Raw genomic sequence first — 18,596 nt, forward strand, 5'->3', positions numbered from 1 at the left:
AGAACTTCGAAAGGACGGACTATGGAGACGGATAGAAGCATACTGAGGCCTTTACCATCTGAAAATGCTTAAAGGAAAAGCGCAAATTGGCCTTAAAGGGGAAGTTCGTTTTTTTAAACATGAACCTCATTTCTGGCATAAAATACGTTCATTTACTCACCGATAACAGTTTGGTGAACGTCGGCCTCCTATTTAGATCTCTTGAGATCCACGTATATCCATGACGGGAGTGAACGAGGCAGACAATACAGCCTCTAAATAAGGCATTATCTGTCTTTTTATCCCCAATACTTTAAGCCGAATGAATGAATGAACGCGTACTATTGCACTGTTAGCTCAGAACTGCCATGTTGTTGTTATCAGGGTCTTTTTACACACGCGTCTACTGGGATGACGTCATCGACGCGCGCCGCTGCAGCACAGCTCATTCACTCCATGCTCTGTGACGGTTAGCTGTCTTCACACGGAGTTTGCTACTGCTAGTTTTGTGCAACGTGGCAGGATATTTATCAGATTTTGACGACGTGGACGACAACTTTGAATCCGATGGAGTAAATAAGCTGTGCTGCAGCGGTGCACGTCGATGACGCCATCCCACTAGGTGCGTGTGTAGAAAGCCCCCTGATAGTCCCCTGTAAAGTTCAATGTATTTGTAATATAAATATATATATCAGACCATGTGTAAAGTTGCTCATGAACATGCCAAAGAACTGAAAGAGGCCTGTGAATCTAAGGTAGTGATGGAGACCGAAACTGACACATCTTCAGCTAACGACTGTACAACTGAGCATCCCCATGGAGGATATTGTGAACACTGTACCTTATAGTAAACAATCATTAAAAGTTTGGCAGGCCACCAGAGATGAGATCTTTGGAGGATGAGAAAATCTCATTAAAGAAATGTCCACAGACTCACATGGTTCAGTATGTAGATGATTACATACCAAGTTTGCCAAGTGTGTTTCAAAGAAAGGTAATGAAAAGGACACCCAGTGCAGGTTGGATTTTAGTGTAACTACGTAGTTGCTAACAAATCTGTTTCATGAGTAAATTTACTAACATTGTTTGAGAATATTTATGGCTGTTGAGTATAATATTACTTATATAACTCTGTCTGGATATGTGGAAATGAACAAATACAGATATTTATATTTTTCCTTTATGTTTACAGTATATATTTTAATAATTGCCAGTAATGCTACTATTGTGTACCTGATCTGGATTCACAAAGACCTCCATGAGCCTATGTACGTTTTCATTGCAGCTTTGTTATTTAACTGTGCTCTTTACAGCACCACTGTTTATCCAAAGCTTTTGATTGACTTTTTATCTGAAAAACAGACCATATCATATTATGCCTGCCTCTTCCAAGTTTTCATCTTTTATTCTGTAGGTGGTTCAGAATTCCTACTGCTGACAGCCATGGCCTATGATAGATATGTGTCAATATGTAAACCTCTGAGATATCCAACTATTATGAGAAAAACCACTGTGAGTATTCTCCTGGTTTTTGCATGGGTTGTACCTGCTTTTCATATTGCAGTACAGGTGATACTGACTTCTCAAGCTAAACTATGTAGCCTCAGTTTAAAAGGAATATTCTGTAACAACTCAATTTACACACTTCTGTGTGAAAGATCAAGAGTGCAGACTATATTTGGTGTTATTTCTTTTTTTGATTTGGTAGTACTTCCTATGTTCTTCACGGTATTTACATATACAAGGATATTTATAATATCTCACCGAAGTTGTAAAGAATTCAGGAGAAAGGCTTTTGAGACCTGTTTACCTCATCTATTGGTTTTAATCGGCTTCACATTTTTTTCAGGATATGATCTTATTATAGTTCGAGTGGAATCCAATTTTCCCAAAACTGCACGGTTAATAATGACATTACAGATAGTTCTTTATCATCCTTCCTTTAATCCATTCATATACGGGCTCAAAATGAAAGGAATTTCTAAACATCTGAAAAGGTTGTTTTGTTCATCCAAAAACTAACTTCATGTGAAAACTTTGATTTATTATCTGCACCGTCTGAGTTCGAAAGCACACCCTATATTCAGTGCTGCTGCAGTTGGTGTTTAGGCTGCACATTGTCTGTTGTTAGTGAGGCTGTTGATGTAGTTTTGTTTTGTTTGGTCTAGGCTGAAAGAGACAGATATAATTGTCAAGATGAACAGAGGCAGGAGGTGGCTGGTTGTCAAATCCTTGAGAGCCAGATTTCTATATCTGCAAACATAAAAAAAAAAAGAGGTTAGCACAAGATTAACACTGGCTATGTCTATGATCTGGTAGTAAGCTGACACACAGAGTGTGTTACCTGGTTATGCACATGGGCTAGAGACCTAAACCTGAGATAGTCATGGACAGAGAGACATTTTGAAACAAAATCAGTTTATGTGACAATGGTTTTAAGCACTGTCAAGTTATATCACATCATTTCAATTTTGGGAAGTGTGTTTTTCTAGAACCTCTAAATGAAAATAGGAGTAGTTATTCTGCCACCTACAAATGCAGCTGCCTTGACCTGCTATTCCCCGTCAAATGCCGACCAGGTTTCAACCATAGACTTTGAAGACAATCGGCTATGTGTGAAAAGTCTGGTCTTTCTAAACATTTGTACATTTATGATATTGACATGTAGGCAGGGGAAAACAATATTAAGGTGTAAAAAGTAGAAATTGTTTTTAAAACTATTTACTTGATTAAATCTTGCACTGCTGTGTTTATCACAATAACTCACATTTTGATTCATTTTTGCCATATATACTTGTAAAAAAAACGGTATTACTGTGCCAAGAGTAAAGAGAGTTCTAACATAAATAGATTATGTCTGTCACGTTAGAGCATGCTATCTGTGTGTTGGGTAGGAACTGTTTTATTTCCATTTATAAGGTTTTTTAGTTTATGCAATAAATGTTAAAGTGGATTTTATTCTATTTGTAAAGCAAGAAGCTAAGTCAGTTAGTCTATTTGCACAATTACCATAAGGAGATGTCTAGAGGCAGTGCAGGTACTGTTGTTCCTCTTAGTCAATTTAGGTGCAACTGCTGTACTTTTCTGTCATCTTCTTGTATATCCAGTGACATGATTTGTTCAGCTTTTTGGTCAATTTGACCTTGCTTCTTTGAATGTGGCAACGCCTAACTTCAGTTTTTTGAGGGTTTTTTTGTGCCACATATTTTCCATTGTTTCTGGACTAGTTAAAACCAATTAAAGGGAAACAAATAACTCACAATCCCTGAAGTTGTGTGAGTTATTAATACCAACTTTATGTTATCATCTGTACTTTACCTTGCTTTACTTATATTGATATTGTGATATTAAAATATTGTGTAAAGCTGCACTGTCTAAAAAAAAGACATTCAGCAATATAGCAGGCCTTCAGAGATGAGGTAGGGTCAGGGCCGTCCCTGGCCAAACTGGGGCCCTAAGCAGAATTTTATTTTGAGTCCCCCCCAATTACAAAATGACTGTATCACGATATGCCATTTAGGTTTACAACCTTTATTAGTAGGAACAAATCAAATGAACAGTCTCTTTCAACAAATGGAACAAGCTTTTCACAGATGCACCCGTCTGCATTTTCTGGATGGAAAGTCATCATCAGACCTGTTGCTGATCATGAACTTGTCTTTAATGTCAGATGTGTTTCCAGAGCCACTAAAAACAGCTGTAATCAAACCTCTGCTGAAAAAGGACAATCTTGACAAGACACAAATGAACAGCTACAGGCCTATCTCAAATCTCCCATTTTTAAGTAAGATCACTAAAAAAGTGTTTTTTCAACGGCTTAATTACTTTTTAAAACAAAATAACTGCTATGACACCTTCCAGTCAGGATTTATACAGTACCACAGCACTGAGACTGCTCTGACCAAAGTGTTTAACGACATATGTCTGAATACAGATGGAGGAAAAATGTCAGTCTTAGTTTTACTAGATCTCAGTGCTGCATTTGATACAGTTGACCACAATATATTACTCAAACGACTGGAGAACTGGGCGGGTCTTTCCGGAACTGTACTAAACTGGTTCAAAACATACTTAGAGAACAGGAAGTACTTTGTGTCAATAGGTAACTTTACATCTGAGCAGACGACAATCACATGTGGAGTTCCCCAAGGTTCCATCCTGGGACCTCTTCTGTTTAACATGTACATGTGTCACGGATTTAACTTCCACAGACACAAAATCAGGTTCTGAGATCCCCCAAATCACACAGGCAGTAGACGAAGCAGGTATAGAAAAATAGAATAACTTTATTGTAATTTCAATGCATAAGTAAAATCGATGTAACCCCCTAGGTTATATATAACCTCCTTTTTTCTTACTCATCTTATACATTTCCTTAAATACAATGCATTGTAGGCCTTTCCCATCTTAAACTGTAATAATTACTTTTCTAATTAATGTTGTTATTGTATTACACTCACCTTTGATGCTTTGCACCTTGCCAAAGTCTTAAACATACACGTGTATTTTTGTTGACGTTGTTGACACGCAGTAAATGTTGTGTTTGCTACTTTCCTACTATTTACTACCGCCAGTAAATGCATCACTTTCCCCTGTTTCTACCTTACTGGTCAGTCAAGGGCAATATCAAGTTTGCGCAATTGTATTGGCTGTGATGGCTGGGGGGTGGGAACGGTAACGGAGGTGTATGCGCCAGCTATTGAGAATGAGGAGTCACGTGACTCCGGTCGGCCGGTCGGCCATGTTGGCAGGAGACGCTATTGGTTGCCAGGGGCAACGCCATCAGAACTTAACAGAGGCGCGCCTATATATTCCAGATATCTTCCCACATTCATCATTTCGGCAGGACAGAGACGAATACAATAAAAAAAAGAAAGAAAGCAAAGCAATACAGAAAGATGAGACGAAAGAAAAGGGACCTTACAGGGACAAGCTTATTACAAGTGCAAAGCAGCGGTATTTGGAGAAGCTCTCGAGCATCCAAAATATTGATCCTTACGAGCTCCCTGCAGCAGAATGGCACAGAAACCTGTACCAGTTACCTCCGTGCACATATATGGACATAGTAAATTATCTTGTCTTTGGTGTAAGTTACTACACTATGCAGGAGTTTAAAAGTCACAAATCTTTAGAATCGTACGAGACTTTCTGCCGTGGCTGGGTGCAGGACTTGGCCATCTACAAGCCTCCAGATGGCTCTGGTGATGATAACAGCGTTGTACTGGCAAAGGTAAGGTTCTTGTCATGCGTTTTAGTGTGTTGTAATTACATTGCATTTAGACACTTCTTGACCAAAATGACAACGTAATTAACTGCGACTTGTTTCGTAAACAATAGATTAATGAGATGTTCAATGTACACAAACGTTTCCAATGTTTTGATGTATGCTAAAGCTTATCCATCCATCCATCTATCCATTATCTTCCGCTGGTCCGGGGATTGGGTCGCGGGGGCAGCAGCTTGAGCAAAGAGACCTAGACGTCCCTGTCCCCGGCCACTTCCTCCAGCTCTTCTGGGGGGACCCCGAGGCGTTCCCAGGCCAGCCGAGAAACATAGACTCTCCAACATGTCCTGGGTCTTCCCCGGGGCCTCCTCCCAGTGGGACGGGCCCGGAACACCTCACCGGGGAGGCGTCCAGGAGGCATCCTAACCAGATGCCCGAGCCACCTCATCTGACTCCTCTCGATGCAGAGGAGCTGCGGTTCTACTCCGAGCCCATCCCGGATGACCGAGCTTCTCACCCTATCTCTAAGGGAGAGCCCAGACACCCTGCGGAGGAAACTCATTTCGGCCGCTTGTATTCACGATCTCGTTCTTTCGGTCACTACCCACAGCTCGTGACCATAGGTGAGGGTAGGAACATAGATTGACCGGTAAATCGAGAGCTTCGCCTTCTGGCTCAGCTCCTTCTTCACCACGACGGGCCGGTGCAGAGCCCGCATCACTGCAGACGACGCACCGATCCGCCTGTCAATCTCCTGCTCCATTCGTCCCTCACTCGTGAACAAGACCCCGAGATACTTGAACTCCTCCACTTGGGGAAGGATCTCATTCCCGACCCGGAGAGAGCATTCCACCCTTTTTCGGCCGAAGACCATGGTCTCGGATTTGGAGGTGCTGATTCTCATCCCAGCCGCTTCACACTCGGCTGCGAACCGCTCCTGTGAGAGCTGAAGGTCACGGCCCGACGACGCCAACAGAACCACATCGTCCGCAAAAAGCAGAGACCCGATTCTGAGGTCGCCAAACCGGACCCCCTCAACACCCTGGCTGCGCCTAGAAATTCTGTCCATAAAAATCATGAACAGAATCGGTGACAAAGGGCAGCCCTGACAGAGTCCAACCCTCACAGGAAACATGTCCGACTTACTGCCGGCAATGCGGACCAAACTCTGACACCGGTCATACAGAGACCGAACAGCCCATATCAAGGGGTCCGGCACTCCATACTCCAGGAGCACCCCCCACAAGAGTCCCCAAGGGACACGGTCGAACGCCTTCTCCAAGTCCACAAAACACATGTAGACCGGTTGGGCGAACTCCCATGCTCCCTCCAGGATCCTGCGAAGGGTATAGAGCTGGTCTACTGTTCCACGGCCAGGACGAAAACCACACTGCACCTCCTGAATCCGAGATTCGACTATCCAGCGGATCCTCCTCTCCAGTACCCCCAAAAAGACCTTACCAGGGAGACTGAGGAGTGTGATCCCCCTATAGTTGGAACACACCCTCCGGTCCCCCTTTTTAAAGAGGGGGACCACCACCCCGATCTGCCAGTCCAGAGGCACTGCCCCCGATGTCCACGCGATGCTGCAGAGGCGTGTCAACCAAGACAGCCCCACAACATCCAGAGCCTTGAGGAACTCAGGACGGACCTCATCCACCCCCAGGGCCTTGCCACCGAGGAGTTTTTTGACCACCTCGGCAACCTCAGCCCCAGAAATGGGAGGCCCAACGTCCGAGCTCCCCAACTCTGCTTCCTCATCGGAAGGCGTGTCGGTAGGATTGAGGAGGCCCTCGAAGTATTCCCCCCACCGACTCACGACGTCCCTAGTTGAAGTCAGCAGAGCCCCGCCCTCACCATACACGGTGTTGACGGTGCACCGCTTCCCCCCCCTGAGCCGCCGGATGGTGGACCAGAATCTCCTCAAGGCCGTCCGGAAGTCGTTCTCCATGGCCTCCCCGAATTCCTCCCCGAATTCCTCCCACAATAGCCACATTCGGACAGAGCACTTCTAAGAATGCAGTTCTTAAAACGGTCCACCTCGAATTTCGTTCTAATAACTGCCCTTCCCCAGGGGAACTGTTTCATTAATAGGACCTTGATAGGGATTGATGCGACGCAACCGTCTGCGACAGCGACGTGTTACTTTAGCGCCACACTCAACAACAAAACAAAACAAAACAAAACCCGCGAAAAGTAAGGAGAGAAGAAAAAAACACCACCAAGAAGCTAATATGGAGAGCGGGGATGCCACCGTGTTCATGGTCTGCATGATGGTGATATTAATCATGGACGATCACATCGAGCGTCTAACATGGAGGCTGGAAGAGCTCACAGAGAGAGTCAGGAGACGAAGGATGGAGCGCAGGCCATACTTCTTGGTTTCATGAAGAAAGGAGAGCAGAGCGCCGCAGACAAAGGAGACCACATGTCAGTTTAACTTATTAAACACGCGCCGGTTGTGTCCGTGTCGTATGAGGAAACATTTCAGCCGTTATTCTACTGTTTGCGTTGGGCAGATTAGGAACACGAAGAAGCGGAAATCTGACAAGGGGCGGAGCTACCAACCACCAAACACCTCCATCAGATGTGTTCCTATGGAACCCAGAAACGACCCAGCTGAGGAGAAGGAGCTAAAATGGTTCCAGGAACTGAGGGCCGTGGTTCCTAGTTCCTGTATGTCTGAATGCGGGGAAAAAACAGCCCCGTTCCTGAAAAGTTTATAGGAACTGCAAAAGGTTCCTACAGTGGGAATGCGGCTATTATGAAGAGGATGGTCAGTGTTGTTCTTTAGGTTAATCAACTTCTTGTACTGGAAGTCTGAGGTGTACGCAGTGAGAAGAAATAGAGAGTCTTGTCCCCTGTAATGCTCAAGTGCTGCTGACCACCTTCTCAGGCAGACAACCCTTCAGTCTCACAAACTGTGGTCTGTTTGTCAGGAAGTTAATTGTCCAGGTGGTTGTGGAGGTATCCATATATATTATGAGAGTGGGCTACAATAAGCAAACTGTAGTGGGTCATGAAAGGTTACTGGCTTACTTAGGTGAGCCAACAACAGTTTCTCCAGGGCTTTCGTGACATTGGATGTAAGGGAAACTGGTCTGTAGTCACTGAGGACAGATGGATGAGATTTTTTTGGCACTGGAACAAGGCAGGATATCTTCCACAGCACTGGAAGTTACTCCTACCTCAGGCCAAGGTTGAAGAGTTGCTGTAGAATTCCTTATAGCTTTTCTGCACAGGTCTTCAGGACCCTGGGGCTCACACCATGCGGTGCTGCAGCCTGGCTCTGGTTCAGTCTTTCCCGCTTTCTCCTCACCTGACTGCTGGAGACACATATCATCATAAATTATGTGGCAGCATCTTGACTGGCTTGTTGTTCATTAGCAAAAGTTGAAAGACACTTTGCTCTGCACAATGATATGTGCGGCCCAGAAAAAGACCACCAAAGTTCAATGTATTTGTAATATAAATATATATATCAGACCATGTGTAAAGTTGCTCATGAACATGCCAAAGAACTGAAAGAGGCCTGTGAATCTAAAGTAGTGGTGGACACCAAAACTGACACATCTTCAGCTAACCACTGCACAACTGTGCATCCCCATGGATGATATTGTGAACACTGTACCTTATAGTAAACAATCATTAAAAGTTTGGCAGGCCACCAGAGATGAGATCTTTGGAGGATGAGAAAATCTCATTAAAGAAATGTCCACAGACTCACATGGTTCAGTATGTAGATGATTACATACCAAGTTTGCCAAGTGTGTTTCAAAGAAAGGTAATGAAAAGGACACCCAGTGCAGGTTGGATTTTAGTGTAACTACGTAGTTGCTAACAAATCTGTTTCACTAGTAAATTTACTAACATTGTTTGAGAATATTTATGGATGTTGAGTATAATATTACTTACATAACTCTTTCTGGACATGTGGAAATGAACAAATACAGATATTTATATTTTTCCTTTATGTTTACAGTATATGTTTTAATAATTGCCAGTAATGCTACTATTGTGTACCTGATCTGGATTCACAAAGACCTCCATGAGCCTATGTACATCTTTATTGCAGCTTTGTTATTTAACTGTGCTCTTTACAGCACCGCTGTTTATCCAAAGCTTTTGATTGACATTTTATCTGAGAAACAGACCATATCATATTCTGCCTGCCTCTTCCAGTTTTTCACGTTTTATTCTGTAGGTTGTTCAGAATTGTCACTGTTGGCAGCCATGGCCTATGATAGATATGTGTCAATATGTAAACCTCTGAGATACCCAACAATCATGAGAAAAACCACTGTGAGTATTCTCCTGGTTGTGTCGTGGTTTGTACCTGCTTGTCATATTGCAGTACAGGTAATACTGAGTTTTCAAACTAAATTATGTAACTTTGATTTAAAAGGAATATTTTGTAACAATGCAATATACACACTTCAGTGTGTAAAACCAAGAGCAGCGACTTTATTTGGTGCTGTTATTTTATTGGATAATTTAGCACTCCCTATGCTTTTCACTGTTTTTACATACACAAGGATATTTATAATAGCTCACCAAAGTTGTAAAGATTTCAGAAGAAAGGCTTTTGAGACCTGTTTACCTCATCTATTGGTTTTAATCAGCGTCTCCTGTTTGGGTGCATATGATGGTATTTTACCCCGAGTGGAATCAGATGTTCCAAAAACTGCACGCTTCATAATGACATTACAGATAATTCTGTATCATCCTTTGTTTAATCCAATCATATACGGGTTGAAAATGAAAGAAATATTCAAACATTTAAAGAAGCTGTTCAGTCGAAACAAAATGTAACTCAGTTTTTTCTTACTTGAGTGTCATAAATCTCCTGATCAGAATTTAAATGTCTTCATATGCAAAATCATTTGTTGTTTTAATTTTTCTCACTTAAGTGAAAATCGATATTATGGTAAACATTTTACTGTTCATGTGGTCAGACACAAATCAATGATTTTTTGATCTGAACAACTCCAAAGGGAAGATTCATCTTTTTGTGAAATCAATTTCATTGATATATTTTATTTCAAAACAGATTTATATATTTGAATCTTTTGGAGATGTCTCTTTTTATTCTAGTGTATATTCTTACTATGAACGTTTACTATCTGTTAAATGGGCACATTGATGAGCGATCTTTCCATGAATTTCAAACTGTACAAAGATGTTAGAAATGTGAAATGAGCACAGCTCTTTCTTGTGGAATGAACAACACTCTTCACAACAGTGTACGTGTTATGTCTGCACACAATCCCACTCTAACAGAAGCCACCACACTTTATGATAATTACTACCATATATACAGCTGATACAACTAAATTAGGACACTACAGACGTGTGTGGTTACAGATATATGTAGAACTGAACAGCAACACTCCTGCAGCAAACTCTTAGGTGGAAACTGAGAAAAACTGTAGATCTAAAACAAATGTGGTGTTCAGAAAAGAGGGGCATAAAGGAGTTGGTGAAGCCTGCCAGCTTATTCTAAAGATTGTAGTAAATTAATTTGAACAGTTAAAGGCCAGTGGAGAACACATGTAAAGTAAGTTTAAGTTTGAATTCGGCCTTGGCACATTCACCTTCACTTACCCGTGTCATGCACAGTCACTAAGAATGATTTAATCTGAGACGATGCTCCCACAACATGATTTATCACTGCTGCTGCTTTGATCTTTATTAGGCTGTTTTGCAACCACTGCTGAAGTTATTTTAGCCGATGTGTTGTCTATATCATGTCTATATCATGTCACGCCATTTGCCCCAGAATTAAGTTTTTAAAAAGTTTTTAATTCAGCTGATGTAGATAAAGGTGAGATGAGTAAGCTCTACAGGTTTTGTTGATAAAGAGCCAGAATCAGAATTTATACAACAAAATCAGTGTAATGAATTTGACCTCTGAGAGAAAAAGCTGTATTTATTTTCCATTGTTTCTGGACTAGTTAAAACCAATTAAAGGGAAACAAATAACTCACAATCCCTGAAGTTGTGTGAGTTATTAATACCAACTTTACTTTACCTTGCTTTACTTATATTGATATTGTGATATTAAAATATTGTGTAAAGTTGCACTGTCTAAAAAAAAGACATTCAGAAATATAGCAGGCCTTCAGAGATGAGGTAGGGCCAGGGCCGTCCCTGGCCAAACAGGGGCCCTAAGCAAAATTTTATTTTGAGCCCCCCCCAATTACATAATGATTGTATCACGATATGCCATTTAGGTTTACAACCTTTATTAGTAGGAACAAATCAAATGAACAGTCTCTTTCAACAAATGGAACAAGCTTTTCACAGATGCACCCGTCTGCATTTTCGGGATGGAAAGTCATCATCAGACTTGTTGCTGATCGTGAACTTGTCTTTAATGTCAGATGTGTTTCCAGAGCCACTAAAAACAGCTGTAATCAAACCTCTACTGAAAAAGGACAATCTTGACAAGACACAAATGAACAGCTACAGGCCTATCTCAAATCTCCCATTTTTAAGTAAGATCATTAAAAAAGTGGTTTTTCAACAGCTTACTTACTTTTTAAAACAAAATAACTGCTATGACACCTTCCAGTCAGAGATTTATACAGCACCACAGCACTGAGACTGCTCTGACCAAAGTGTGTAATGACATATATCTGAATACAGACGGCGGAAAAATGTCAGTCTTAGTTTTACTAGATCTCAGTGCTGCATTTGGTACAGTTGACCACAATATATTACTCAAACGACTGGAGAACTGGGCAGGTCTTTCTGGAACTGTACTAAACTGGTTCAAAACATACTTAGAGAACAGGAAGTACTTTGTGTCAATAGGTAACTTTATATCTGAGCAGACGACAATCACATGTGGAGTTCCCTAAGGTTCCATCCTGGGACCTCTTCTGTTTAACATGTACATGCTCCCACTGGCACAGATTATAAAAAAACAACAAAATAAACTACCATAGCTAAGCAGATGACACGCAGATATAGTGAACCCTCGTTTTTCGCGCGGGTTACGTTCCAAAAAGAACCCGTGATAGGCGAAATCCGTGAAGTAGTAACCTTTATTTCTTTTACAATTATTATACAATGAAATACTCCATAATACATTGAAACCAAAGAACAAAACCTTTTTATAGGCCCAAGCATTTGTTTAACAAATAAAAGTACTGTATAAATGTTTTTTTTTTACAAATAACTACTGTATTGTAAAATAATCATTTTAATCATCAATACGAACTGTGAATCTAAAGTAGTGGTGGACACCAAAACTGACACATCTTCAGCTAACCACTGCACAACTGTGCATCCCCATGGATGATATTGTGAACACTGTACCTTATAGTAAACAATCATTAAAAGTTTGGCAGGCCACCAGAGATGAGATCTTTGGAGGATGAGAAAATCTCATTAAAGAAATGTCCACAGACTCACATGGTTCAGTATGTAGATGATTACATACCAAGTTTGCCAAGTGTGTTTCAAAGAAAGGTAATGAAAAGGACACCCAGTGCAGGTTGGATTTTAGTGTAACTACGTAGTTGCTAACAAATCTTGAATCCATCTGTTTCATGAGTAAATTTACTAACATTGTTTGAGAATATTTATGGATGTTGAGTATAATATTACTTACATAACTCTGTCTGGATATGTGGAAATGAACAAATACAGATATTTATATTTTTCCTTTATGTTTACAGTATATATTTTAATAATTGCCAGTAATGCTACTATTGTGTACCTGATCTGGATTCACAAAGACCTCCATGAGCCTATGTACATCTTTATTGCAGCTTTGTTATTTAACTGTGCTCTTTACAGCACCACTGTTTATCCAAAGCTTTTGATTGACTTTTTATCTGAGAAACAGACCATATCATATTCTGCCTGCCTCTTCCAGTTTTTCACGTTTTATTCTGTAGGTGGTTCAGAATTCCTACTGTTGGCAGCCATGGCCTATGATAGATATGTGTCAATATGTAAACCTCTGAGATATCCAACTATTATGAGAAAAAACACTGTGAGTATTCTCCTGGTTGTGTCATGGTTTGTACCTGCTTGTCATATTGCAGTACAGGTGATACTGAGTTCTCAAGCTAAACTATGTAGCCTCAGTTTAAAAGGAATATTCTGTAACAACTCAATTTACACACTTCTGTGTGAAAGATCAAGAGCGCTGACTATATTTGGTGTTATTTCTTTATTTGATTTCGTAATACTTCCTATGTTCTTCACGGTTTTTACATATATGAGGATATTTATAATATCTCACCGAAGTAGTAAAGAATTCAGGAGAAAGGCTTTTGAGACCTGTTTACCTCATCTATTGGTTTTAATCGGCTTCACACTTTTTTCAGCATATGATGTTATTATAGCTCGAGTGGAATCCAATTTTCCCAAAACTGCACGGTTAATAATGACATTACAGATAGTTCTTTATCATCCTTCCTTTAATCCATTCATATACGGGCTGAAAATGAAAGGAATTTCTAAACATCTGAAAAGGTTGTTTTGTTCATCCAAAAACTAACTTTATGTAAAAAATTGGATTTATTATCTGCACCGTCTGAGTTCGAAAGCACACCCTATATTCAATGCTGCTGCAGTTGGTGTTTAGGCTGCACATTGTCTGTTGTTAGTGAGGCTGTTGATGTAGTTTTGTTTTGTTTGGTCTAAGCTGAAAGAGACAGATATGATTGTCAAGATGAACAGAGGCAGGAGGTGGCTGGTTGTCAAATCCTTGAGAGCCAGATTTCTATATCTGCAAACATAAAAAAAAAAAAAAGAGGTTAGCACAAGATTAACACTGGCTATGTCTATGATCTGGTAGTAAGCTGACACACAGAGTGTGTTACCTGGTTATGCACATGGGCCAGAGACCTAAACCTGAGATAGTCATGGACAGAGAGACATTTTGAAACAAGATCAGTTTATGGGACAATGGTTTTAAGCACTGTCAAGTTATATTACATCATTTCAATTTTGGGAAGTGTGTTTTTCTAGAACCTCTAAATGAAAATAGGAGTAGTTATTCTGCCACCTACAAATGCAGCTGCCTTAACCCTCTTCTCCCCGTCAAATTCTGACCAGGTTTCAACCATAGACTTTGAAGACAATCGGCTATGTGTGAAAAGTCTGGTCTTTCTAAACATTTGTACATTTATGATACTGACATGTAGGCAGGGGAAAACAATATTAAGGTGTAAAAAGTAGAAATTGTTTACAAAACTATTTACTTGATTAAATCTTGCACTCCTGTGTTTATCACAATAACTCACATTTTGGTTAATTTTTGCCATATATACTTATAAAAAAAACGGTATTACTGTGCCAAGAGTAAAGAGAGTTCTAACATAAATAGATTATGTCTGTCACGTCAGAGCATGCTATCTGTGTGTTGGGTAGGAACTGCGGAGGAGCTGAAGATGCTCCAAACTGACCACTCTCTGTTGTTTCAACACGACAATAGCCGCATTCGGACAGAGCAGTTCTAAGAATGCAGTTCTAAAAACGGTCCACCTCGAATTTCGTTCTAATAACTGCCCTTCCCCAGGGGAACTGTTTCATTGATAGGACCTTGATAGGGACTGATGCGACACAACCGTCTGCGACAGTGACGTGTTACTTTAGCGCCACATTCAACAACAAAACAAAACAAAACGAAACCCGCGAAAAGTAAGGAGAGAAGAAAAAAACACCACCAAGTGTCACACTTAGAGAACGGCGGACGCAGATGCAGGAGATGTAATTCCAATGCTTTATTAGGAGGGCAGCAGAATCAACAAGTTCCTCTTCAGAGAAGCTAAACAGGCTATGAAATATTATACTAATAATATACTTTTCCAAAATGGAAAAGTATATCTATATAAATTATCAAACTCAAAATCACTCCTCTAACGGAGGAAAAAACAAAAGACCATGAAACTTTAAGATTAACTAAGGATCACTCCTGCTGCGGAGGAAAAAACAAAAAGTCTCTCCTAAAAATTGGAGGAAATACACTATGATAAATTTACAAACAAAACCCACTCCAACTAGGAGGGAAAACAAGAAGGTTATCAACAAAAACTAACACTGTAACTCTTACAGGTTCTAATTTATCAAAATTCACTATGAGAAAAAAAAAGCACTCTTTCGAGGATAAATACCACTTGGTAAACTTGGAAACAGGGCTTGGATATCAGGCTTGGCAAAAAGGCGAGGATGATGCACTTCATACGGACAGATACAACACACTGACACAAGACAGGGGGAGACGCAGACTCTTAAGCACACCGGGGTAATGGGGAACAGTTGGAATCATTCATACCACAATCAGACTGGAGCACGAGAGGAAGGGCAAGTGACCTGGAACGAGAGGGAAGTTAATCTTTCAAAATAAAACCGGAAATGACGAAACAATACATGAAACGAGACAAAAACCCAACTTAACCTCACCGCGGTGTGACACCAAGAAGCTAACATGGAGAGCGGGGAGGCCACCGTGTTCATGGTCTGCATGATGGTGATATTAATCATGGACGATCACATCGAGCGTCTAACATGGAGGCTGGAAGAGCTCACAGAGAGAGTCAGGAGACGAAGGATCGAGCAGCAGGCCATACTTCTTTGTTTCATTAAGGAAGGAGAGCAGAGCGCCGCAGACAAAGGAGACCACATGTCAGTTTAACTTATTAAACACGCGCCGGTTGTGTCCGTGTCGTATGAGGAACATTTCAGCCGTTATTCTACTGTTTGCGTTGGGCAGATTAGGAACACAAAGAAGCGGAAATCTGACAAGGGGCGGAGCTACCAACCACCAAACACCTCCATCAGATGTGTTCCTATGGAACCCAGAAAAGACCCAGCTGAGGAGAAGGAGCTAAAATGGTTCCAGGAACTGAGGGCCGTGGTTCCTAGTTCCTGTATGTCTGAATGCGGGGAAAAAACAGCCCCGTTCCTGAAAAGTTTATAGGAACTGCAAAAGGTTCCTACAGTGGGAATGCGGCTATTATGAAGAGGATGGTCAGTGTTGTTCTTTAGGTTAATCAACTTCTTGTACTGGAAGTCTGAGGTGTACGCAGTGAGAAGAAATTGAGAGTCTTGTCCCCTGTAATGCTCAAGTGCTGCTGAGCACCTTCTCAGGCAGACAACCCTTCAGTCTCACAAACTGTGGTCTGTTTGTCAGGAAGTTAATTGTCCAGGTGGTTGTGGAGGTATCCATATATATTATGAGAGTGGGCTACGATAAGCAAACTGTAGTGGGTCATGAAAGGTGTTTACTGGCTTACTTAGGTGAGCCAACAACAGTTTCTCCAGGGCTTTCGTGACATTGGATGTAAGGGAAACTGGTCTGTAGTCACTGAGGACAGATGGATGAGATTTTTTTGGCACTGGAACAAGGCAGGATATCTTCCACAGCACTGGAAGTTACTCCTACCTCAGGCTAAGGTTGAAGAGTTGCTGTAGAATTCCTTATAGCTTTTCTGCACAGGTCTTCAGGACCCTGGGGCTCACACCATGCGGACCTGCAGCCTGGCTCTGGTTCAGTCTTTCCCGCTTTCTCCTCACCTGACTGCTGGAGACACATATCATCATAAATTATGTGGCCAGCAGCTTGACTGGCTTGTTGTTCATTAGCAAAAGTTGAAAGACACTTTGCTCTGCACTATGATATGTGCGGCCCAGAAAAAGACCACCAAAGTTCAATGTATTTGTAATATAAATATATATATCAGACCATGTGTAAAGTTGCTCATGAACATGCCAAAGAATTGAAAGAGGCCTGTGAATCTAAAGTAGTGGTGGACACCAAAACTGACACATCTTCAGCTAACCACTGCACAACTGTGCATCCCCATGGATGATATTGTGAACACTGTACCTTATAGTAAACAATCATTAAAAGTTTGGCAGGCCACCAGAGATGAGATCTTTGGAGGATGAGAAAATCTCATTAAAGAAATGTCCACAGACTCACATGGTTCAGTATGTAGATGATTACATACCAAGTTTGCCAAGTGTGTTTCAAAGAAAGGTAATGAAAAGGACACCCAGTGCAGGTTGGATTTTAGTGTAACTACGTAGTTGCTAACAAATCTGTTTCACTAGTAAATTTACTAACATTGTTTGAGAATATTTATGGATGTTGAGTATAATATTACTTACATAACTCTTTCTGGACATGTGGAAATGAACAAATACAGATATTTATATTTTTCCTTTATGTTTACAGTATATATTTTAATAATTGCCAGTAATGCTACTATTGTGTACCTGATCTGGATTCACAAAGACCTCCATGAGCCTATGTACATCTTTATTGCAGCTTTGTTATTTAACTGTGCTCTTTACAGCACCGCTGTTTATCCAAAGCTTTTGATTGACATTTTATCTGAGAAACAGACCATATCATATTCTGCCTGCCTCTTCCAGTTTTTCACGTTTTATTCTGTAGGTTGTTCAGAATTGTCACTGTTGGCAGCCATGGCCTATGATAGATATGTGTCAATATGTAAACCTCTGAGATACCCAACAATCATGAGAAAAACCACTGTGAGTATTCTCCTGGTTGTGTCGTGGTTTGTACCTGCTTGTCATATTGCAGTACAGGTAATACTGAGTTTTCAAACTAAATTATGTAACTTTGATTTAAAAGGAATATTTTGTAACAATGCAATATACACACTTCAGTGTGTAAAACCAAGAGCAGCGACTTTATTTGGTGCTGTTATTTTATTGGATAATTTAGCACTCCCTATGCTTTTCACTGTTTTTACATACACAAGGATATTTATAATAGCTCACCAAAGTTGTAAAGATTTCAGAAGAAAGGCTTTTGAGACCTGTTTACCTCATCTATTGGTTTTAATCAGCGTCTCCTGTTTGGGTGCATATGATGGTATTTTACCCCGAGTGGAATCAGATGTTCCAAAAACTGCACGCTTCATAATGACATTACAGATAATTCTGTATCATCCTTTGTTTAATCCAATCATATACGGGTTGAAAATGAAAGAAATATTCAAACATTTAAAGAAGCTGTTCAGTCGAAACAAAATGTAACTCAGTTTTTTCTTACTTGAGTGTCATAAATCTCCTGATCAGAATTTAAATGTCTTCATATGCAAAATCATTTGTTGTTTTAATTTTTCTCACTTAAGTGAAAATCGATATTATGGTAAACATTTTACTGTTCATGTGGTCAGACACAAATCAATGATTTTTTGATCTGAACAACTCCAAAGGGAAGATTCATCTTTTTGTGAAATCAATTTCATTGATATATTTTATTTCAAAACAGATTTATATATTTGAATCTTTTGGAGATGTCTCTTTTTATTCTAGTGTATATTCTTACTATGAACGTTTACTATCTGTTAAATGCGCACATTGATGAGCGATCTTTCCATGAATTTCAAACTGTACA

The 18,596-nt window shown here is 40.5% G+C and overlaps 4 protein-coding genes across 4 annotated transcripts; all 4 read left to right on the top strand.

Moving 5' to 3' along the window:
• The first annotated feature begins 1,077 nt into the window (after positions 1–1,077).
• LOC142396005 (olfactory receptor 6N2-like) lies at positions 1,078–2,001 on the top strand. Its single transcript, XM_075478552.1, has one exon. The coding sequence runs from the start codon at positions 1,078–1,080 to the stop codon at positions 1,999–2,001; it is 924 nt and encodes a 307-aa protein (XP_075334667.1).
• A 7,090-nt stretch (positions 2,002–9,091) lies between these two features.
• On the top strand, positions 9,092–10,015 carry LOC142396217 (olfactory receptor 11A1-like). Its single transcript, XM_075478769.1, has one exon. It carries the CDS (start codon positions 9,092–9,094, stop codon positions 10,013–10,015), a length of 924 nt encoding a protein of 307 aa, XP_075334884.1.
• A 2,779-nt stretch (positions 10,016–12,794) lies between these two features.
• Positions 12,795–13,819, top strand: LOC142396218 (olfactory receptor 6N2-like). Its single transcript, XM_075478770.1, has one exon. The coding sequence runs from the start codon at positions 12,795–12,797 to the stop codon at positions 13,716–13,718; it is 924 nt and encodes a 307-aa protein (XP_075334885.1). The 3' UTR covers positions 13,719–13,819.
• Positions 13,820–17,308: 3,489 nt separating this feature from the next.
• On the top strand, positions 17,309–18,232 carry LOC142396219 (olfactory receptor 11A1-like). The gene has a single exon (XM_075478771.1). It carries the CDS (start codon positions 17,309–17,311, stop codon positions 18,230–18,232), a length of 924 nt encoding a protein of 307 aa, XP_075334886.1.
• The last annotated feature ends 364 nt before the right edge of the window (positions 18,233–18,596 follow it).

The sequence above is a fragment of the Odontesthes bonariensis genome, chromosome 12 (assembly GCF_027942865.1).
Source record: "Odontesthes bonariensis isolate fOdoBon6 chromosome 12, fOdoBon6.hap1, whole genome shotgun sequence".
NCBI classification, from domain to species: domain Eukaryota; kingdom Metazoa; phylum Chordata; class Actinopteri; order Atheriniformes; family Atherinopsidae; genus Odontesthes; species Odontesthes bonariensis.

Bases quoted from the DNA above. Each gene is read 5' to 3' on its own strand.
- LOC142396219 (XM_075478771.1), top strand. From the start codon at position 17,309: ATGGATGTTGAGTATAATATTACTTACATAACTCTTTCTGGACATGTG.
- LOC142396217 (XM_075478769.1), top strand. From the start codon at position 9,092: ATGGATGTTGAGTATAATATTACTTACATAACTCTTTCTGGACATGTG.
- LOC142396005 (XM_075478552.1), top strand. From the start codon at position 1,078: ATGGCTGTTGAGTATAATATTACTTATATAACTCTGTCTGGATATGTG.
- LOC142396218 (XM_075478770.1), top strand. From the start codon at position 12,795: ATGGATGTTGAGTATAATATTACTTACATAACTCTGTCTGGATATGTG.